Here is a 22,303-nt window from a genome sequence, read left to right as displayed (position 1 = left end):
ATAGAAGGAGACCTAGGTTTCTTAGGGTTGTTGGTAGTGAAGAAAGACAAAAACTGCACGAACTAGAATGTTAATGAAAAGAATTAGGCCATTATTTGATAAAGCAATTAATAATCATGTTGCTTTGTTTCAGGAGTATTATGGAAGGCCTAGATATGCTAGGCAAAGATTGGAACAATTTATGCCATAATTTTATTTCATATGTCTAGATATTGATCTTTTATTTCCGTTTTTGACACTTCATAAAGATGCAAGCGATTGTACCGTACGCATCTAGAGCAGCATCAATAATGAGATTTATGAATAGGGCTAAGCCTGTAGTTACTAGAATTGGTAAGTTTACAGGTGATTATTATTTATGGAGAGGGGCTAAAGCTGGTATTAATATGTTAAGAGGAATGTATCATAGGAATAAGTTATATAAAGCTATTCGAGCTAGTGGTCAGGGACGAGTTCAAAATTGGAAACAGATAAAGCAGACAGGAACTGGATTAAAAATTAGGCGTCGTAGGAGAGGAGGAAGAAAGAATCGTATTAGGAGAAGACGTAGATATAGACGTAGGAAGTATAGATATTTGTCTTGGTTGTACAAGAATAGACCTGTTGATTATCGTAAGGTTTATAGTTCAACAGATGTGTTTTATGTGTATAATATGCCTATGCTACCTACGTTACAAATTACATATCCTAGTAATTCTATTACAACTATAACTGTAAGTTCGTCTATGCCTTCTATGTTAGATAATGTTAAGACTAATTATATGTGTTATAAGATAAATTATAACTTTTTATTTGCATTTACTAAATATGGATCTACTGGATTAGAACCTAGTTCATATACGCATGCATATGTGAGAGTTCTAGTATTTAGGAAATGGGGTAGTAATCCTACTATTAGTAATTATTTATGGTCTATGTTTAATAGACCTTATCTTTTGACTTCGGGTTATGTTAAGAGATTTAAAAGAATGTGGTGTGCAAACTACAATGTTCAGCTATATCTGGATAAATTGTTAAGAGTAAGTGAGGATACTAATTGGGTTACGCAGTTTAAGTTTAATATTTATCCGCATTTAGAGAATAGATATACTAATGATGTAGAAACTAATAGGTGGTTTTATACTATCTATTTAATAGGTGGTTTTGGTGCAGAAGACAAGTTTCATAACCTTTGGGAATCTGGTGGTGCTGATCCGAATTTAACTGTTAGGGTTAAGTACGATCAAATAGGTTATTATAGATATACTACAGGTATGAATTTGACAGATGCTGATAGTAAACTTTACCAACCTGTTGGAGAACCTGGACCTGCAGGTCCTTTACCTACTTCAATTTCAATGGAAGAAGATAACGAGGAGGTCAGTGGTGGAACCGGTAATGAACCACGTGGTAGTGATGGCGCCTCCGGTTCTATTCCTGGGCCCTCCTCTTCTTTTACTATTTTACATGATGATTAATAATTTTTTTTTTTTAGAAAACATATCGATTTATATTAAATACGCATTCTTGCACCCTATTGGGACTTAAATGAATTGTATAAAAATTTAAATGGAAATAAAATATAAATTAAAGTTGTAAAGAAAAATGTGATGTTTCGTCTTGAGTAGGTTGAGTTTCATCGTCATTATCTGGATTAACAGTATGCATAGCATCTAGGATGTTAATTTCGGTTATTCGTCGTTTAATTTGTCGTTGTTGTTCACCAGCTAGGTTAGGTTTAGCGTTTAACCATAGCGGGACAGGCTGTGATATAGAAGTAAAATATATAACATCAACTATCCATCTTGAAGTTCCACCTTTGACGTTTATCGTTGGATTTATCCATGGGTCAGTTATTCTTAGGAATATGTCAAAGTCCATTGATCCTGACGGTCTGAAGTCATCGAATATAGCAAGTTTTTCGCCGTGATAGTTATCTATGAAATCCTTAGATTTTGGCCAGTCATATATTGATGTCATCATTGCTGTTTCTAATTGTAGAAGTCTATCAATTGCTAGTCTGGTTTTACCTTTTTCTGAATCACCGTATATCCAATATGTTTGTCTTGGAGTTGTTCTTCTGATGGGGTTGTGAACAATTGTTTGGTCCTCTAAATATTGTAATCCTTTAAAATTTCTTGCTACCAATCCCGGATGATCCATTGCTAAATCGTATACTTTCTTTCCTTTTAGGATTAGGTCTGCTGCTTCTTCTAGATCAGAACGTTTACCTTGTTTAGGTAATGTTCCCTTCTCGAAATAATCACCTTCTTTTGTGCAATATGTTCTATTTTGTTCTGGTGTTCCTATAGCTGTTTCTAAATGGCACCTGTTGCTTATTAATGTTTTTACTGCATTGAATCTTCTTTGGTTTTTAAAGTATATATAACCTTGTAGATGATCCGTTCCTAAAGCACCTTTTTCTTTTCCTACCACCAAGTATTCGCATTCTATGTTTGTTACATGCTGATATTCGTCTGGTGTGTAGTTGTTAATTGTGAAGCACCAACATCTTGAACGTGTGTTATTTATTTGTGACATCTCGGAAATTATAATTTTTATTATGGGTTTGATCAAAAATCCCATGACGTCCCAGAAGTTGCCGCCTAGTATTACCGGCAACTTCTGAGTCAACTTCTGAGTCATGGTTAATGTTAAGGGTTAGATCTAACTATATGCCAAGGTCAGTTACACTTGTTGATTGGAAACATCGAGGATGGTGGGCTGGATTTATATATCCTATAGATGCATGGACGTATCAAGAAGAGGTTAATTATAGCTGGGCTCCGGAGGGTTCAAGGTGTTGGCAACATCAGTATAATAATATGTGGTGGTACTTGAATGAGGTTGACCGTGTTTGGGAAAAGGTTATAGAACAGTTTAATAGTATATGGCGAATTATGAGAATTAAGAATAGAAGGAGACCTAGGTTTCTTAGGGTTGTTGGTAGTGAAGAAAGACAAAAACTGCACGAACTAGAATGTTAATGAAAAGAATTAGGCCATTATTTGATAAAGCAATTAATAATCATGTTGCTTTGTTTCAGGAGTATTATGGAAGGCCTAGATATGCTAGGCAAAGATTGGAACAATTTATGCCATAATTTTATTTCATATGTCTAGATATTGATCTTTTATTTCCGTTTTTGACACTTCATAAAGATGCAAGCGATTGTACCGTACGCATCTAGAGCAGCATCAATAATGAGATTTATGAATAGGGCTAAGCCTGTAGTTACTAGAATTGGTAAGTTTACAGGTGATTATTATTTATGGAGAGGGGCTAAAGCTGGTATTAATATGTTAAGAGGAATGTATCATAGGAATAAGTTATATAAAGCTATTCGAGCTAGTGGTCAGGGACGAGTTCAAAATTGGAAACAGATAAAGCAGACAGGAACTGGATTAAAAATTAGGCGTCGTAGGAGAGGAGGAAGAAAGAATCGTATTAGGAGAAGACGTAGATATAGACGTAGGAAGTATAGATATTTGTCTTGGTTGTACAAGAATAGACCTGTTGATTATCGTAAGGTTTATAGTTCAACAGATGTGTTTTATGTGTATAATATGCCTATGCTACCTACGTTACAAATTACATATCCTAGTAATTCTATTACAACTATAACTGTAAGTTCGTCTATGCCTTCTATGTTAGATAATGTTAAGACTAATTATATGTGTTATAAGATAAATTATAACTTTTTATTTGCATTTACTAAATATGGATCTACTGGATTAGAACCTAGTTCATATACGCATGCATATGTGAGAGTTCTAGTATTTAGGAAATGGGGTAGTAATCCTACTATTAGTAATTATTTATGGTCTATGTTTAATAGACCTTATCTTTTGACTTCGGGTTATGTTAAGAGATTTAAAAGAATGTGGTGTGCAAACTACAATGTTCAGCTATATCTGGATAAATTGTTAAGAGTAAGTGAGGATACTAATTGGGTTACGCAGTTTAAGTTTAATATTTATCCGCATTTAGAGAATAGATATACTAATGATGTAGAAACTAATAGGTGGTTTTATACTATCTATTTAATAGGTGGTTTTGGTGCAGAAGACAAGTTTCATAACCTTTGGGAATCTGGTGGTGCTGATCCGAATTTAACTGTTAGGGTTAAGTACGATCAAATAGGTTATTATAGATATACTACAGGTATGAATTTGACAGATGCTGATAGTAAACTTTACCAACCTGTTGGAGAACCTGGACCTGCAGGTCCTTTACCTACTTCAATTTCAATGGAAGAAGATAACGAGGAGGTCAGTGGTGGAACCGGTAATGAACCACGTGGTAGTGATGGCGCCTCCGGTTCTATTCCTGGGCCCTCCTCTTCTTTTACTATTTTACATGATGATTAATAATTTTTTTTTTTTAGAAAACATATCGATTTATATTAAATACGCATTCTTGCACCCTATTGGGACTTAAATGAATTGTATAAAAATTTAAATGGAAATAAAATATAAATTAAAGTTGTAAAGAAAAATGTGATGTTTCGTCTTGAGTAGGTTGAGTTTCATCGTCATTATCTGGATTAACAGTATGCATAGCATCTAGGATGTTAATTTCGGTTATTCGTCGTTTAATTTGTCGTTGTTGTTCACCAGCTAGGTTAGGTTTAGCGTTTAACCATAGCGGGACAGGCTGTGATATAGAAGTAAAATATATAACATCAACTATCCATCTTGAAGTTCCACCTTTGACGTTTATCGTTGGATTTATCCATGGGTCAGTTATTCTTAGGAATATGTCAAAGTCCATTGATCCTGACGGTCTGAAGTCATCGAATATAGCAAGTTTTTCGCCGTGATAGTTATCTATGAAATCCTTAGATTTTGGCCAGTCATATATTGATGTCATCATTGCTGTTTCTAATTGTAGAAGTCTATCAATTGCTAGTCTGGTTTTACCTTTTTCTGAATCACCGTATATCCAATATGTTTGTCTTGGAGTTGTTCTTCTGATGGGGTTGTGAACAATTGTTTGGTCCTCTAAATATTGTAATCCTTTAAAATTTCTTGCTACCAATCCCGGATGATCCATTGCTAAATCGTATACTTTCTTTCCTTTTAGGATTAGGTCTGCTGCTTCTTCTAGATCAGAACGTTTACCTTGTTTAGGTAATGTTCCCTTCTCGAAATAATCACCTTCTTTTGTGCAATATGTTCTATTTTGTTCTGGTGTTCCTATAGCTGTTTCTAAATGGCACCTGTTGCTTATTAATGTTTTTACTGCATTGAATCTTCTTTGGTTTTTAAAGTATATATAACCTTGTAGATGATCCGTTCCTAAAGCACCTTTTTCTTTTCCTACCACCAAGTATTCGCATTCTATGTTTGTTACATGCTGATATTCGTCTGGTGTGTAGTTGTTAATTGTGAAGCACCAACATCTTGAACGTGTGTTATTTATTTGTGACATCTCGGAAATTATAATTTTTATTATGGGTTTGATCAAAAATCCCATGACGTCCCAGAAGTTGCCGCCTAGTATTACCGGCAACTTCTGAGTCAACTTCTGAGTCATGGTTAATGTTAAGGGTTAGATCTAACTATATGCCAAGGTCAGTTACACTTGTTGATTGGAAACATCGAGGATGGTGGGCTGGATTTATATATCCTATAGATGCATGGACGTATCAAGAAGAGGTTAATTATAGCTGGGCTCCGGAGGGTTCAAGGTGTTGGCAACATCAGTATAATAATATGTGGTGGTACTTGAATGAGGTTGACCGTGTTTGGGAAAAGGTTATAGAACAGTTTAATAGTATATGGCGAATTATGAGAATTAAGAATAGAAGGAGACCTAGGTTTCTTAGGGTTGTTGGTAGTGAAGAAAGACAAAAAACTGCACGAACTAGAATGTTAATGAAAAGAATTAGGCCATTATTTGATAAAGCAATTAATAATCATGTTGCTTTGTTTCAGGAGTATTATGGAAGGCCTAGATATGCTAGGCAAAGATTGGAACAATTTATGCCATAATTTTATTTCATATGTCTAGATATTGATCTTTTATTTCCGTTTTTGACACTTCATAAAGATGCAAGCGATTGTACCGTACGCATCTAGAGCAGCATCAATAATGAGATTTATGAATAGGGCTAAGCCTGTAGTTACTAGAATTGGTAAGTTTACAGGTGATTATTATTTATGGAAAGGAGCAAGAAAAGGGATACAAATGGCTAGGCAATGGTATAATAGACATAAATTGTTTAAAGCTATTAAGAGTGCAGGACAAGGACGTGTTCCTAATTGGAAACAGCCTAGACAAACAGGTACAGGAAAAAAAATACATCGTAGGGGTAGAAGAGCTCGGGTTATTATGAGAACGAGAAGAAAGCTTAGGTTTAGACGTGGATTGTATAGATATAATAGATGGGTGTATAAAAATAGACCACATATTTATTGTTCATTTACTAATTCTTTATTTTCATTTAATATATATAATCCACCTATATATCAAGATGGAGGATCAAGTTTGAGCTATCCTTCCGATTCTCGGTATGCATTTAATTGTTCTGCAGATGCACCTTCTGAAGTATCTACACAACAAGCTGATTATATACTATATAAACAGTCGTGGAATTTGACTATTCATTTATCACCAGCTTCTAGTGATATTACTGATTTAGTTTGTGGATATGTACGAGTATTAGTGTTTCGTGAATGGGGTATAAGTAATGTTTCTAATATGCAGTTAAATATTTGGAGCATGTTTAAATACCCATGGTTGATTACTTCCGGATATGTGAAAGGTTTTAAACGTCGTTGGTTAAAAGAGTTTGGCTGTCAGTTATATATGGATAAGCTTTTGCGTATTAGCGAAGAAACTAATTGGGTAACACAGTTCAAATTTAGTGTTTATCCTAATATACATACAAGATATAACGCTTATCAAGATTCAGATCATTGGTATTATTGGGTTATATTTTTAGGTGGTCATGGGGTGATGGATAAGTATCATCATACTTCATTAAACAGTTTAATTAAAACAATGAATGTTAGTATTAATAGGAATGTAACTAATTACTGGAAATTTGTTAATGGAATGCCATTGCAAAGTGGTCAATATGAAAAATATTTAGTATCAGGTAATGCTTGTGGTTCGTCTATCGAACCTCATTCTGTTGAGGAGGTCAGTGGCTCATCCGGTAAAGAACCACGTGGTATAGACGGCGCCTCCGGTTCGACTACTGGGCCCTCCTCTTCTTTTAATATTTTGCATGATGATGAATAATTATTATTTTTTTAGAAACAATTCATTAAATAAATAATACGCATGTTAGAACTGTACAGTGACTATACAAAAAAATTAAAAGAAAAAATTAAAGTTGATTTGAAATTAAATCTTCTTCAAAAGTTGATCTAGTAGTAGGGTGATCCATATCAATTTCAGTTTCTTCGGTTTCCATTGGATTAGGTTTTATTAAATTTATTTGATTTACTCTGTCAGTGATTTGATTGTCATCAACCACTTTTGTTAAGTCTATAGCTTGTTTCCATATGTCTTCAGCTCTTTGAATTGAAGTAAATAAAACTATGTCAGCTGTGAATGCAGTTGTTCCACCTTTAACATTAAAAGCTGGATTATGCCATGGGTCACATATTTGCAGCCAAACTTCGAAATTCATTAATTCAGCTTTGAAATCATCAAACACAGCGATTCTTTCCCCGTCATACCCGTCAATGAATCCGCTTGTTGGCACCCATTCGTAGTAATCTTCGTCTGGCAATAGGTTTTCTTTAACTATGTCCATAGCTTTGTTTGTCTTTCATTTTCTTGCAGGCCCCCAAATCCAGAAGGTTGCTCTTTCATATAATCTTCTTCCCTTTTTTCTTTCTTATTATAGCTTTTCTATATTTTTCAAACCCGCTCCAATAATGTATCAAAGTTGGTCGGTGATCCTTTTCTAGGGCTAAAAGAGGTTTTCCCTCTTTTAATAGTTCAGCTGCACTCTCGATATCAGTTCTTTTTCCCTGAATTGGGCATTCTCCTTCCTCATAATAGTTGTTATCTTTTGTACAATATTTTCTATTCTGTTGGGGACTACCTTTTGTAGCTTCGATATGGCATCGTTCGGGAAGCTCTCTCTTAATGCTGCTGAATCCTCTGCCGTTCTTGAAGTACATGTATCCTTGTAGATGTGGTGTTCCCATCTCCCCAACTTCTTTACCTACAACTTTGTATGTGCATTCTATTCTTTTTATTTCCTGTTCTTCTGCTTCCGTGTAGTTATTTTGTGTGAATGCCCATCCTCTACTTCTGAAAGTTCTGCTTTGGAGTGTCAACTGTGACATGTGCACAATTAAAAATGTGATTTATGTGTTATGATGACTGCCTAAATTAGCTAACCCATAAAGTGTGAGACACAGAAGTTGTGGTAATACTACGCCCCAACTTCTGTGTCATGATAACCATTATTAATTTAATGATTGATGCTAATTGGACTACTAGGAATGTTGTTCCATTTACGGAGGCTGAAGTTATTAGTAAACTTACAGGATATTGGTTGCCATATGGCACTGCAGCTCGAGATAAACAAAATGAATTGATGATTGAATATTTGGATGCAATTGAGGAAGCATATGTCTAAATTTATTTGAAAAGTTCCTTTTGTTTAACTTTCAAATAAAGAAAAAATTTCATTCTTCGATTAAATTGCTGTTCCAACAAATAAAACTATTCTGAAATGGAAACAGAACCAAAACAGCATTAATATTTCCATTTGAGTGAAGTTTCGAAAATGAGAACAGATATTTGATAGAAATATATAAAAATGGGTCATTCTTTTTGAAAAATCGCAAATGTGAAAAATCAAGGTTGAATAAAATTGAATCTTTTTTGTCATTTATTTGTTGGTAATCCATCAAATGCTATCACTTGGCACATTAGAATATTCGTACCTATTTGATGTGAAAATAAGTGCGTTGTGGAGAAATATCATGGATTCACTTCAAAAAAAGATAAAAAAAAATTCAATTTTGTTAAATGCTGTTATTAAATGGATGCGATTTTTCAAAAAGAATAATATATATGTTTCACATACGGCTATGTCAGATTTGGATGTAGTATAATAGGCATGGACAGGATGATCACAGGAGTGGGGTTAGGTGAGGAAGAGATTTGAATGAAGATCATTGCGTATTCACCAGGAATCAATTGTTATATTTTTAAAACAGATGTTGTATTATACAGTCAAAACCGGATATAATCACATCGGTTTTTGCACAACTTTTTGTGACTATATCCGATTGTGATAATATACGATGCTGCTTAACACAGAAAAATAAAAAAAATAAATTTTCGAAATAATTAATTTTGGGTCAAATTTTTTATTTTTGAAAATTCTTCATAAAAAACGCATTTTTCAATAGAAAAAACATTTTTTTGGATTTTATTATGTTATTTAGACTTATTTTAACATAATTTTGAAAAAGCGAAAAATTGAAAGTTTTGATCAAAAAATCGATTTTTCATTGAAAAAAGCACCCATAATAATATAAAATGTGATTATATATTTTCAGCCCTGTGATTATATGTGATGGAAAATGAATGAAAAATAGGCTAAAAATGTCTGTGCATTGAAAAATGTGACTATATACGAATGTGATTATATTCGACGTGATTATATCCGGTTTAGACTGTATATATGTTTAAAATGAATTTTTTGGGATGTGAAAGTTATGATGCGCCAGTATATGGAAAGGAAAAGCTAGTAAATTTTCAATGGAAAAACCTTATGTCATAAGAATATTTACAAAAAAACTATTTTTGAAAAAAATTATTGGTTCAAAAATAAATTGCTAATATTTTGATAATTCATTTTTTTTTATCTTTCTGAATATAAATGGCAAATTATTTTTGATATCAAATTTTTTTCTTTCAAATATTTCGGTTCGAAAATTTTCCTTTTTTAACAACAACAGAACAATGAAAAATAAAAAGGCTTGTTGAAAAGATTTCTTCATCTTTATTTGAACAATTTTATTTATTGTAAAGCAGTTGGGATAATCTTTTATTTGAATGAAAAATCTCTTCCCAATGCCAACCAACTATTGAAAAACAAATATCCTGAAAAAAGTTATGATTTCAAAAATAATCACCCAAATGGATTAATTATTAATTGGCATTCCTCAAAAACTTCTTGGTTTGAATGCAAGCGTAGTGATTTTCGGCAAGACCGCATTATATGGGAATGGCCTATTTTCGGTGAAAATAATATATGAGGAATGTTAATAATATATATCATGTTTTCATGCATCTGAGATGTGCGGAAGTTGACAAAAAAGTCAAAAACAAAAATTGAAAAATTGAGGAAAAAATGGGTGAATGAATTTTCAAAAATTATAATTTTTTATAATAAATAATTAATCAACTTCCATGGGGTCAAATTCTGATGCACTTGCACCGTCCCCAGCTCCAAGTGAATCTGATTCTTCAAATTCTGTCATTTGAAGAATGTCATTTTCATCTTATATATCAGATTCTAGCTCTGATTCTGTCGAGTCACTTTCTTCACTTTCAGATTCATCCAATTCGTTTTCTTTTTCCGTTAAATCGAAGACGATTTCCTTTATTAATTCCTCAAATTGAATTTGCAAATTTCTTCTGACCAGCCACATAGATAAATAGTCCCCAAGATACTTTTCTCTGCATCCAGTTCTTGGAAAAAATTTCCGTAAATTCATCCACAGACCTTCGACAGTGTTTGTACATGCATGTGTAATTTTGTTTTTGAATTCTCGCTTGTGACAGACAGTATCATGAGCGTAACCATAATCTTTCAATCTGGCATAAGCCTTCCATTCATCGCTCATAATCCGAGTACCAGGAAGAATTTTGTCTCGCATTGTTGGAACCAATGTCTCAGCCTTCATATTTGGCACGATCATCACGAAGTTCTTCCCCGCACCTCCCTCTGGTTTCCTTTCCACAGCTCCAAATATCCAAATTTGTCTCTTCTTTTTCCCTCGCCCATACTTTCTGCGCCTCCAAACAGCTTCGTCGATCTCCACAATTCTTCCCGGCCCTCCTATGACAGCTTGATTTTTGTTCCAAATAGATGTGCATCTGACTCTGATAACACTCGTCCAATAATGTATTGTGTTTTCACTTATTCCTAGCAGTTCGCAAATGTGTGCGGCTGATATACCAATGTAATAATACAAAACAATCATCAAAAACTTTCTCAGCGGTATTTTTGAATTTTCCAAAGATGTGTTTTTAAAAACTGAATGTTTTTTGCCACATTTTCCGCATCTCCAATATTTGTAATATTTGCCTCCGGATGTGAATATCATTTTGCATTTATCATGTCTGCATTCTGGAGCTTCTCCTTCCAGCACATTTCCGAAATACCATTTCCAAGCACCCATTTCATCCGAAAATATATCGTTGAGTTCACAAATAGGTGTTTTTGTGAACATTCTGTGAAACAAAGACATTTGATGAATGTTTGATCAAACCCATAAATACTTGAAAATGACCTTTTTTCAAAAAATAAAAATTATATTTTTGACCAGTTTCCGCACGTTTTTTGGAGATTATAATTGCATAATAATAAATAATTAAACATTATTAACAGAAATAAACTTATTCCAGGCGTTCCCATATCTTCAGGTTTTGCCTGATTTTCACTTGAGAAATATTTTTGATTAAATTTTTTCAATTTTTGTTTATAAATCAAAACATTGGTTCAAGAGAATCTTTCTCCATTTTCCTCTCACCTAATAAAGACGAGTATTATTAAATTTCAATTTTCAGCTTTTTTGTCTTTGTTCTGAGCTTTTTGATCTCATCATAATAGTTGTTTCGATTTTGAAATCACATTAAAATATATTTGAACCCATAACTTCTTCAATGTTTTTAAATTTTTGATCAATTAATACCATAAATTAATTTCTGAACAAATGAAAATATATTGTAAATTTTCGAGCAATATAGTTTTAATTGAAATTCTTTTATTATACACATAAATTTTAATCATAATAATTATTGTATCCACTGAAAATTGTATGAAATCCCTTCCTCAATTATCAATTATTTCTCATTGGATGGTACACCAAACGTTAGTGACTAATCTTTTTTTCCATTTTCATTTGTTCAACAAGAAGTTGAGAAAAGTATTTTAATAAGTGGTGGAGTCAAAGGGGATGAAGATTTTTAATTCAGACGGAGAAACAAGCACTAAGGATAATCAGAAGATGTTGGAAAATAACTAAAATTGAAAATACAAACTGAAGAAGAAGTGAATTCTCTTTGCTTTAAATAGTTCTATTACAACAAAAAATAATGAATGCATATGCGATTTGAAAGAAGTTGGCTTTTCTATGTATATCACAACCTTTGATATAATTACTCTCTTTGATCGGGTGTAGCCTCAATTTTCTCTTCCAATTTCTCTCTTTCTTTCTGTCAAAAAGGATGAATAGTCATTGCAAATTAGATGAACGCTGATGTTGGAAAGATGATCTAATTAAAGCAGAACTGAAACAAAAGGCATTTTTATTGGGTGTTCGAAGAAAAAGAAGAATAGTTCAGAGATAATAAATCCAATTTATGTATGTTCAGAATTTGAACGGTAAATGTGGAGAAGATATTTTTCTTTAAATTCAACAGCTATTTCTGCAGAAAATGTGAATGGATGTGTGCTCAGTGAATGTAATGATGCAAACAGTTCGAAGTGGCTTCAGTTCAATAACGCGAAAAAAATTAAGTTTTCTTTTGAATATGGCTTAGAAAGCTGAAGAATGAAAGATTGCGAAACTGTTGAAAGAGTGCTCTTTTGTGTTCTTGAGCCATTATATTGATTGAATGTCATTGAAGCTGAACGAAGAGTTTCTTGGCTCCCAAAAAAGATTGGGCCTGCTCAAAAGAATTCTCGGAGCATTTGTCACACTCATCTTTCTGATGGAGCAATATCTGGATTAATAATAAATACAATCGTATGAATCGTATTACTGCTTTCTTCAGCAGAAGGCGGTATGTCGATGTGTTTCCTGCTTATTCAAAGCAACAAAACAGTCTTTGCCATTTTTCATTTCCAATTATTTTTCAACAGCAAGCAAGAAATCTTCGAAGGTAAAGATGTTGCAATTTCGCAAAGAAAAGAAAAATAAACTTCGAAGGATGCTGCACCACTGAGCATGAAACACAGCTGCTTGTTTATTGGAGATAATCCTCTCGCGCAATCTTCAAGAAATCCATTTCATAACTTTTCACTCCATTTTCACAGAGGAGGCATTTGAGCTTGACTTTCAGTCATTCACCTTTTTTTAGAATCACATTCTTTAATATTGAGGCATAAATGAGTTTGCTAACTTTATGCTTTTTGATTCTCTGATTGTCATTTCTTTCATCTTCAAAAGCCCCTCAATCCTTTTCAAACAATTCAAAAAAAAAAAAAAATCATGCTCAAAAGAATAATTAACTTTGAAAAATATCAAGCATTCAAACTTTACAAATCCTTGCTTGCAGTTTGAGTTCGCTTTGCAAGAAGGGGATAAATTCTAACTATTCAATTCTTTTCTCATTGGTTTCATTTTCACTTCTGCAAAGCTGTTTTTCGATGATAAAATAAATGAAAATTCTAAAAGCAAGTAGAAATCTGCATTATGTTTCGGAACGAATTGGAAAATAAAAAATCGAATATTAATTTGAATAATTGATGGTTCGATCAGAAAGCCACATTATCGTGCTTCTGGCCTTGTTTGTCCAAATTGCGTGGATTTGAAAAAGTATCTTTAGAATTTCATTTTATTTCGCAAAGTTATTGGGTTTGAAGTTTATTTTTCATATTGTTTTGCATCAACGATGTTTGCAATTTGAATGATTTTGCTTTTTCTGGGACAATTTCAAATGTACAAAATACATTCCTTAACAAACAGAATGAAAGCCTTATTGGATCGTAAATCTGCTGATGAACTTGGAGATGCTTCCTTGACAGAAAAGTTTTATTGTTTGAATATTTTCACTTTCCATAAAAATAAATTTGTTGAGCTTAATTTTTATTACGTTTGTTGAAGTTTTGTTCCATAAACTAATTAAATGCATAGAAGCTGAGCAGAGGAATGTAATTGAAGAAATGAAAGGAGTTATGGAAGAAATGGAAAGAAAAGAATATGATTCATTTTTCTCAACAGAACTGTTCAATGAACTGAACGAAACGATTGAAAAACAGAAAATGTCACTTGAAAATACTCTTGTGCTTCTGAAGCACATTGGGTACTGTAAAGTTATGAAAGAAATTCAGAATTACAGTTTCGATAATTCTTCACTGGGCAAAAGATTTGAGAAACTGATCCTTGAGGAAGATCGGAAAAAAGAAAGAGAGAGAGAAAAGTTTTTTGTCGATCTTTGCGAAAGCTATCTTTTTCTTCGTCATTATTACTGCAAATTGTCAAAGGAAATGACTTCAATATGCGTATCTTGCCTGTTGAAAGTTGCGTTGAACAAAATTGAAACGGAAGAAACGCAAAAAGAAGTGGAAATGGCGTTATTAGCTTTGGGTGAAATAAGTGTTGACGTGGTACGAGCTTTTTTGGATAATTTTTTTAATTTATTGTTTTCATTTTTATTTTATTTTAAAAGCATGTTGAAAAAGAATTGTTTTTGAAAGATATTGAAGAAATAATCAAATATCATCAGGAGCATAGAAATCTGACGCAATTTGCATATCAATCAGCTTGGCAGTTTCTGATAATCAGATTTATCTTTGAAAGAAGTTTGGAAGAAGTGATCGTGAATGAGCTACATTTTGTGCGAGAGGCAGCGAGAGAGTTGGAAGAGTTGTCAAAGCGTGCAAATTGGAGAAGGAAAGCTGAAGAGACGAAAAGAATGAAAGAAGTTATTGCGATAGAGAAGTGGATCCGGACAATTAAAGAGTTATTTGTGTATTTCGGAAATTGGAGAGAGGAATGTGTTGAACTGATTCATTCCCTTGTGACGGTGTGCAAGTCTGCAAGAGAGAATGTAAGAGAAACATTCAGGAATTGCATTTCTCTTTTTCATGACATGGCATCTCTTACAACTGTTAGCACTGATTGCTTTACGAAAGGAGGTGTTTTTGGTCTGATTTTGGAAGAAATTCAGCAATCAACATTAGAAGATGTAGTTGCATGGAATTGCTCAATAATCTGTTACTGGCAATTCAGAAGATTGGAAGAAGATGAGGATTGTGAAATTGACGAGGTGGAAAGGAAGACAATAAAAAAGGAGGTTTTTGATCGGATCGAAGAAGAAGGATATGAAGATATCATCACCAGCTTTCATGAAACATTTGAATTTTTTAACAATAAATTTTATATGTCTTTTTCAACAAATATTGTGGATTATTTTGTGAACATTTAAGTATATTATATGCAAAGAATTTTGTAACATTAATTTTTCTCCTCTTTTTCATTATTTCTCACGTTTGCTTCTGAGATTATTTTTAACATGTATTTATTTGACTCAAACTCCAACATCATCTAATTGCAAAAAATTATTTCTCATTTTCAGAATAATTGTCATTTCTAAAAACGTCAGTAATTTCTAACACAATGAAATAAAAATTATTCTGACATTTATTTGAATAATAGATGAAACTGACAAATGAAAAAGCACGTATCTTCTTTCAAGCAATCATAATTGCAGTCAAATTATTAATTATCACAGCGATAATTAACTGTTGAGACAAGAAAGAAATTTCTATCGATTTGAATATAACAATACAATGCGTTTTGATGCGCAAAAAGATTTCAGCATTTAAAATATTTTAGGAAGATTTTTTTTCAACGAAATATTCAGAATAAAAAATTGTTTTAACCATTTTATTAACTTTTAAAAATTCAGACGAAACGAAACAATTCGAAATAAAATAAAATTAAAAAGTTCAAAAATAAACATTAAACAACAGAAAATTGAAATTTTTAATACTATAATATTTCAATCGCTTTTATATTTTATATAAATTTCTTTCAGCTTGAATCTGATACGTTTTCAAAAAAAAAAAAAAAACTTTATTAAAACAAACATTACATAATCTTAATTTCATTTTTTTTATGAAATTAGTCTTCAATCTGGTTGAATAGATGCAAGATGATCTTTTCTGCAAGCTAAATCTCCGTATGTGTGCACCCCTTGCTTCCCCCAGAAAGTCGAAGAAGCTTCGATGTTTGAAGGAGCGTGCAACTCGTCCAGTGTATTTTGAACACATGAATCACTGAATAAAAAAAGATCAGCCATAAAAATTCAAGAGAGAAATAGCAAAGATGAATGAATTGCGAAAAACCAAAGATTTAAGAAAATTGATGCAAATATAATGAAATGCATTGTTCAAATACTACTCTCGCATGCCTGTTGAACTTTGGCTGAGCGCCTCTTCTCATTGGAGGATTATCAGAACGAAATGATGGTGTATCCGCAAGTTTATCCCAAAGCCGATGGTCAATTGTTTGTCTGAATGGAGAGCTTGAACGTGAGGGAGATAATGCAGAAGAGGTAGTTCTTGTTTCATTAACTGCTGAATGCGAAAAAGTAGATGAGGAAGAAACAGAAGAGCCTGAACTAAAAGCTGATGAAGAACGTAGAGAGGATGGGGATTTATATGAAAAAGACGAGCGGATTTGTGAAGGTGTAAGTACAAGAGCAGCTGTTGACACGAGTGTTGTTGAAGGAATTGGTGATGAACCATACTGGGAAGTCTCTGGTACGCGCACTGAAGTCTCCTTCGCAGCATTCAGAGGAAGCGACAGTACAGGAGAAGCTGATCTCTGCACTTGCTCGAATGATCTGCTCATTGATGATTGGCTTTTCACTGTTCTGGAAAGTGCAGCTGGTGAAGAAAGAAGAGCTGACTTATCCAGTGAAAGTGAAGACACATTTTGATTCTGTCGTTTCTTTTGAATGTGGTCTGCGCTGCGAGATTTGAAAAATTCCTTTTCCCATTCGTCTTCCATCCTAATTGGCTTAAAATCATCTTCTTTCTTTCTTTCAAACGCTCCCACCGTTTCGTCATGTTGATTATTTTCTAGTTTCTCTTCAGCCGCAACCTGATTACTTGCAGCGCTCCATTTTTTGCTTTCTCTTGCAATTTTTCGCTGTTTCTGTCTCTGTCTGACAAGCGTTTCTTCGTTTGTTGGCAATGCAATCAATGGGGGAAGAACAAACGAGCGACGAAGGCCAGGGACAGTAGATGGGATGGCAGAGAAGAGAGGGGATGAAGGAGAAACAGGAATATATTTTGAATGCATTCGGTGGATTGGCATTGATGCTGATGCTGAAAAAGCTGATTCTGAAGAAGAGGAAGTTGTCTTTCCGAGTATTGCTTGAGAAGAAAGCGATGCAGAACGAGAATGACTAGAAGATGATGATGAAACGCCTGGTTCAGAACCAGTTACAAAATGTGAATCGTCTGTTGATTGTAAAGAACTCGAACTTTTTCTACTGTCATCAAAATTGATGAGTGTTGGTCGAGCATCTGTTGAGCCTTTGAAGACCAACGGTGAGGAACTTGAATCTGTCTTTTTTTTGATTCGTGAAGAAGCACCTGGTGTTTTTGGGTTAACGAGAGGATAAGACAAACGAAATGGCTCCTGTTTTTTAGAAAACAGCTGCTCAGAAAGTTCTCTGCATTCATCTGCTTCTATCGAAAGAGGATCCAAAGGTCTCGCTGCGGTTGCCCGAGTTACAGAAGTTGTGATTGGAGAACGGCATCTAACATGAAAAGTCGATGAGGAAGGAGCAGGTGTGGAAGAAAATGGGGACAGAGAATATGACATCATGCTCGCTGCGGTAGGACTTCTTCTTTTTTCTGAATCAGTTAAATCTGAACGACCAAATGATGTGTTGGAAAGAGCAGATGAAGATCTGTCAAATTGACTGCTTCCGCGAAGGGTTGTAGAAGAAATTAAAAAATTTTCATATGCTTCTCTTTTTTTACGTTTCAGATCCGAAATGTTCTTTTCGATGGCCTTTTCAATGTTGCTTGTTGTCCGTTGAAAAACTTGTGATTCCCACTCCTGCAGAAGAGACTGTTTTTATAAAAAAAAATTAATTTAAAAACTTTAATAAAAACAAATAAAATAACGTAAACTGATTCTCGCTGCACCGTTGTCAAATCTTTTCCTCCAACACAACGAATTACGTGTGGAATAAACGAAGAGCGCTCATTAATTAAGTCATTAAAATACTGTTGAAATTGTGCATCTTTTCTTTCTTTTCGAAGAAGTTGATTTTCCTATGATTAAAATAGAAAACTTAAAATCCAACAAAAACATAAACTTCGCATACTCGAATTTTCTGACGCAAAAGAGCATGTTCTGTTTCATATTGTGTTCTTTTTTCTTGGTCAAGGTCTTGGGTACTTTGAGATATAGATTTCCCTTGAAACTTTTTCTTTACATTCTCGTTTCGTATTAAATACATCAAAAACGCTTTAATTAAAATTTTATGAAAGTCATAATACTTCTTCATCATAACGGGACATTGACGGTTCTAAATTTTTATTTTCATTTAAAGAGAACATTACAATAAATAAATTGATCTCTATCAAATTTTGTTTGAATAAATATCTCCTTGAAACGTAGCAAAAATTGAAATTATAAAAAAAAACTTTAAACCCTTACTTCATCTCAATAATCTGCGTTCATTTCAAACATAAAAACATTTGTAATCAAATGAATTTCATAAAAAATATATTGGAAATGAAAATAAAATTACTCTCCAAAGACATCAGCAAACGCATTTTTAATCCATTTTTTGTATTTTTCTATTTGATTGCTCATTTCATTTTCTTTTGATGAATGTCTGTAAACAAAAGGGTTTGAAATCTCACGTAGTTTGCTCGGATTCCCTTCAGAACAAATAGAAGCCCGTGCTATTAAGCATCTTTGTTTTAAAAGTGGCATTGGAAGATTTGTTTGGAATACAAGAGAATACGAAACATTTTGGCTTGAAGACAAAGAACTAGAATTTGACTTCATATTGTTATCTGAATTAAACTTGCAATGAACAGCAGCGTAACTCCATCCGATTGAATCTTCTTCAAATGTTTGATTGTTTTTCTTTGCATTTTCTTCATTGGAAGAATGGGTCTTGTAAAATGGAGACGGAAATTGGCTTTTCTTTAGTTGTTCAGCTAATTCCACATGTTTCCCTGTTTTTGAGTCAATTTGTATTTCGTCGAATTCCTTTGAATAAAAGCATTCTTCATTCCTTTCGATGCTATTGTGACGTAATAAAAATGAATCGATTTCATTTGCTGCAATTGACTGCATTTGATCTCTGTATTGTTGCATTTCCTTTATTAGTGACTTTTCTTCATCTGAAAACTCAAATTTTCGAACTGGAGCAGATGCAAGCATTAGTGGAGAATCTTCTGCAGAAAGAGCAGAGACAGCAAGTCTTTGCTGGCACACCATTATAAGTGAGCAGAGAGGCAGAAGGGAATGAGTAGTATCAGCTGCAAGCAAAGCACGATTTAGGTGAAATGAAATGGTGGGGCATGTTGTGTTTGAATAGAGTGGAAGTGAAGGATCGCTGGGAGAAAATGGAAGAAGTCCACAATGCATCAAAATGGCAGAGACAATCACTTGGCACACTGCTTCGTTGTGCGTATGGAAGGGGCGGATGAGCAGAAAACGATCAACAAACCACGCTGCAACAGCTGATGCAGAAAGCGAAGAATCGCTTCCAGATTTTAGAGCATGCAGCATTTTCCTTGTTTCTTTCAAAAGAGTTCCAACTGCTTCGTCCACATTCTGAGGAGGGCAGCTCCTCTTCAGTTTCAGCATCTTTTCACTGTTTTGTAAACTCGGGTGGCCTTTCTCTTCTTTCAGAACTTCGTCAAAATCTACAAAGACGTCATTGCAGCTGGATTTCCATCTACCACGATCCACTTTGAATATTCCTGACTCGTTGCTTGCTGGATCATATTCATTTGCAAACAGCGATGTACGAGTCAGAACATTGTGCACATCAATCATAAACGATTTGGTCAATACTCTATTCAGTCCCTTTGGCTCTTCCTTTGGATATGGCTCGTGAATCAAAATAGAGTCAATGGAAGGATCCTCTGCATTTGGTGCATCTACCATAAACTGGCTGAACAATTCTTCGTCTTCTTCTTTCTCTTTCTCTTTCTTTTCTTTCTCAGTCGCTTTGAGCTCTTCTTCATCAACAAATGTTTCCTCCTTTAATTCGTCGTCTTTTCCTTTTTCAGCATCTTGCTCATGTTTTTGATGATTCGCATTACTCATCATCTGTTCTGTCGATTCTGTTTGTTGTTCAGTCAATTCTTTTGTTTTGCTTTCAGCATTAAACTCCTGCTTCTCTGGCAAAGGCTCACTTATCTTTCCGTCTCTCACAGCCTTTTTAAACAGAAGTTTCGATATCTTTTCTGGTGATGGCGGTATTCCGTTGTCTCTTTTTCTTTCTTTTGCCTTCCATTCCTCCCAAGTTTTATCTGTTTCTTCTTCAACTTCCACGGATCTTACTGACACTTCATTAACAGCCATCACAATTGCATTGTAGCAATCAATCAGCTCATCCACCACAAATCGTGGCTCCAATAGCATCAACAGACGGTGTCTCTGCAGAAGCTCTGTTTTTCGTCGCTCTGTTTGAATCAAATCTTCCTTTGCTCTTTCTTCAGCTGTCATCACTCGCTTGTTTCGCTCTGAGATTATTTCGGGTGTAATGTTTTCTTCGACATCCAGTTCAGCATTTGTGAACTGCTCAACTGTTCTATTTAATTTATTTTCTTCTTGTTGTTCATCTTCGTCGTTTCCTTTCATGGATATGTCTTCGTCGATTTCTTCTTCTTCCATTTCTTTTTTGTTATTCGTTTTGTATTCTTTTTTCTCTTTCGTCTTTTCCGCGTCAATTTCCTTTTCTCTCAGTGTTTTCCAGCGAGCATCATAGTCGTCCTGCCTGCTGAGCATCTCTTCAAACCTTCTTTCTCTTTCCTTCTCTGCTATTTCTGCCTCCTTTGAAACAGCGGACTCAATCAACAGTTCCATCTGGCTCGCAGAAAATCGTCTCTGTGTCGTGTTTTTGCTGCTTCCCAGCTTCATCAGCCACTGCGTCACCAGTTCCTTCGTGCTGCCCTCCAGTGGCCCAATCATCGCCATCGTCGTGCTCATCTCCACTGCAGTCTGCGCCACCAGCCAGCGCTGCATCTCCGATGGCTCTTTCTTCCCGAAGCGCGGAAGCCCGACAATCCCGTCAAGTTCTTCAGTTGCATTCAGCATGTTATCTTCGTCATCAAAATGCACAAAACGCAAGTGGAACTCGTCGTCCACTTCGATTTCCTTTCCATTTCGTCTGTCGCGCCATTGTGCCCATTTTGTGAACCCAGCATTTTCTGGTGTTGGGATCAGAGTCATCTCCACAAACTCCTTCATGTTTATCTTTGTCCATTCTCTCTGCTGTTTCTCCATTTCGTTGATCTCATTCGTGTTTAATAAATTTTTTATATCTCCTCCGAGCGAACTACGGTGAGGCAATATGCTTTTCTGCATGTCTTTAAGTGGGCTCCTCAATCGATTTCTTTCGTTATGGTCTTCATTTATAAGTGTGTGAATCAACGCATCAACTTTATCTTGTTGCTCTTTTAGCTTTTGATTGTCAAAAGATAACTCGGTCATCGCATTCAGTGGAAGAACTCCATCATAATCTCGAATTACTTCCGATTTTGGATAACTTGAAAAGTAACGACAGAGATTTTCATTACGTTTTTGTTTTGATTTCATTTGCATTTTAACATCTGCGATAATTTCATCCACTGGAAGTTCGCCATGAAGTTCTCTTTCCATTATTTTGGCAAAAACATACGCTGAATTAAGATCATCTGCAGCAAAATTGCTTTGAAATTGGACAAATAAAGATCGAGATGAATTGCGTTCCACTCTTGCCAATTGTTTTCCATCGAAGTATAAATCAAAATTGTTTCCAGATTGCATATTGTTCATGGCTTTTTGAAATATGTCGTCTCCATTTCTAGATGGTCCCTGAGGAACAAAATCATCTAAATCATCATCCTTTTTACTATTATATTTTTTTGACAATGTAGGAAAAACAATTAATCCACCAATTACAGCAGCAGAGATGAGAATAGTGGACAAATAACTCTTTGTTTTCTTCTTCTTCTTCAAATGCAATGGTGGACGTACTCTAGGAGCATCTGTCTTCTTGGGATGGTTTTTGTTCTTTTTATCTGCTTGTTTTGGCATTAATCTTCAAATTTGGAGATTTTTTATTCACAATTTAGATCTTTTCCCAAATTAATCTATATTTGTTTTTCATTCCAAATTGAAAACATGTTGTTAGA

The 22,303-nt window shown here is 34.3% G+C and overlaps 9 protein-coding genes across 9 annotated transcripts; 3 read left to right on the top strand and 6 right to left on the bottom strand.

Annotated features, from left to right (window-relative positions):
- Window positions 1–248: 248 nt before the first annotated feature.
- MONOS_17733 (uncharacterized protein) lies at window positions 249–1,457 on the top strand (the record flags this gene model as incomplete). The annotated part of the gene is made up of 1 exon (XM_067870682.1): window positions 249–1,457. One exon carries the CDS (start codon window positions 249–251, stop codon window positions 1,455–1,457), a length of 1,209 nt encoding a protein of 402 aa, XP_067725834.1.
- A 109-nt stretch (window positions 1,458–1,566) lies between these two features.
- On the bottom strand, window positions 1,567–2,520 carry MONOS_1166c2 (uncharacterized protein; the record flags this gene model as incomplete). Its single annotated transcript, XM_067864223.1, has 1 exon — window positions 1,567–2,520. One exon carries the CDS (start codon window positions 2,518–2,520, stop codon window positions 1,567–1,569), a length of 954 nt encoding a protein of 317 aa, XP_067725833.1.
- Window positions 2,521–3,140: 620 nt separating this feature from the next.
- MONOS_17732 (uncharacterized protein) lies at window positions 3,141–4,349 on the top strand (the record flags this gene model as incomplete). The annotated part of the gene is made up of 1 exon (XM_067870681.1): window positions 3,141–4,349. One exon carries the CDS (start codon window positions 3,141–3,143, stop codon window positions 4,347–4,349), a length of 1,209 nt encoding a protein of 402 aa, XP_067725832.1.
- Window positions 4,350–4,458: 109 nt separating this feature from the next.
- MONOS_1166c1 (uncharacterized protein) lies at window positions 4,459–5,412 on the bottom strand (the record flags this gene model as incomplete). The annotated part of the gene is made up of 1 exon (XM_067864222.1): window positions 4,459–5,412. One exon carries the CDS (start codon window positions 5,410–5,412, stop codon window positions 4,459–4,461), a length of 954 nt encoding a protein of 317 aa, XP_067725831.1.
- Window positions 5,413–7,318: 1,906 nt separating this feature from the next.
- Window positions 7,319–8,412, bottom strand: MONOS_1167 (putative replication-associated protein; the record flags this gene model as incomplete). Its single annotated transcript, XM_067864228.1, has 3 exons — window positions 7,319–7,719; window positions 8,045–8,282; window positions 8,347–8,412. The coding sequence occupies 3 exons, from the start codon at window positions 8,410–8,412 to the stop codon at window positions 7,319–7,321; spliced, it is 705 nt and encodes a 234-aa protein (XP_067725830.1).
- A 2,054-nt stretch (window positions 8,413–10,466) lies between these two features.
- Window positions 10,467–11,369, bottom strand: MONOS_1168 (putative Uncharacterized transposase-like protein; the record flags this gene model as incomplete). Its single annotated transcript, XM_067864239.1, has 1 exon — window positions 10,467–11,369. The coding sequence occupies one exon, from the start codon at window positions 11,367–11,369 to the stop codon at window positions 10,467–10,469; it is 903 nt and encodes a 300-aa protein (XP_067725829.1).
- A 2,318-nt stretch (window positions 11,370–13,687) lies between these two features.
- On the top strand, window positions 13,688–15,379 carry MONOS_17731 (uncharacterized protein). The gene is made up of 4 exons (XM_067870680.1): window positions 13,688–13,808; window positions 13,881–13,951; window positions 14,019–14,521; window positions 14,584–15,379. The coding sequence occupies exons 2-4, from the start codon at window positions 13,882–13,884 to the stop codon at window positions 15,340–15,342; spliced, it is 1,332 nt and encodes a 443-aa protein (XP_067725828.1). The 5' UTR covers window positions 13,688–13,808; window position 13,881; the 3' UTR covers window positions 15,343–15,379.
- Window positions 15,380–16,047: 668 nt separating this feature from the next.
- MONOS_1169 (uncharacterized protein) lies at window positions 16,048–18,460 on the bottom strand (the record flags this gene model as incomplete). The annotated part of the gene is made up of 5 exons (XM_067864250.1): window positions 16,048–16,195; window positions 16,330–18,005; window positions 18,068–18,211; window positions 18,265–18,378; window positions 18,440–18,460. The coding sequence occupies 5 exons, from the start codon at window positions 18,458–18,460 to the stop codon at window positions 16,048–16,050; spliced, it is 2,103 nt and encodes a 700-aa protein (XP_067725827.1).
- Window positions 18,461–18,504: 44 nt separating this feature from the next.
- On the bottom strand, window positions 18,505–22,249 carry MONOS_1170 (uncharacterized protein). The gene has a single exon (XM_067864260.1). It carries the CDS (start codon window positions 22,203–22,205, stop codon window positions 18,690–18,692), a length of 3,516 nt encoding a protein of 1,171 aa, XP_067725826.1. The 5' UTR covers window positions 22,206–22,249; the 3' UTR covers window positions 18,505–18,689.
- Window positions 22,250–22,303: the final 54 nt, after the last annotated feature.

The sequence above is a fragment of the Monocercomonoides exilis genome, assembly GCF_001643675.1.
Source record: "Monocercomonoides exilis strain PA203 chromosome Unknown scaffold28-1221067, whole genome shotgun sequence".
Lineage (NCBI taxonomy): Eukaryota > Preaxostyla > Oxymonadida > Polymastigidae > Monocercomonoides > Monocercomonoides exilis.
This window is presented reverse-complemented; position numbering and strand designations above follow the sequence as displayed.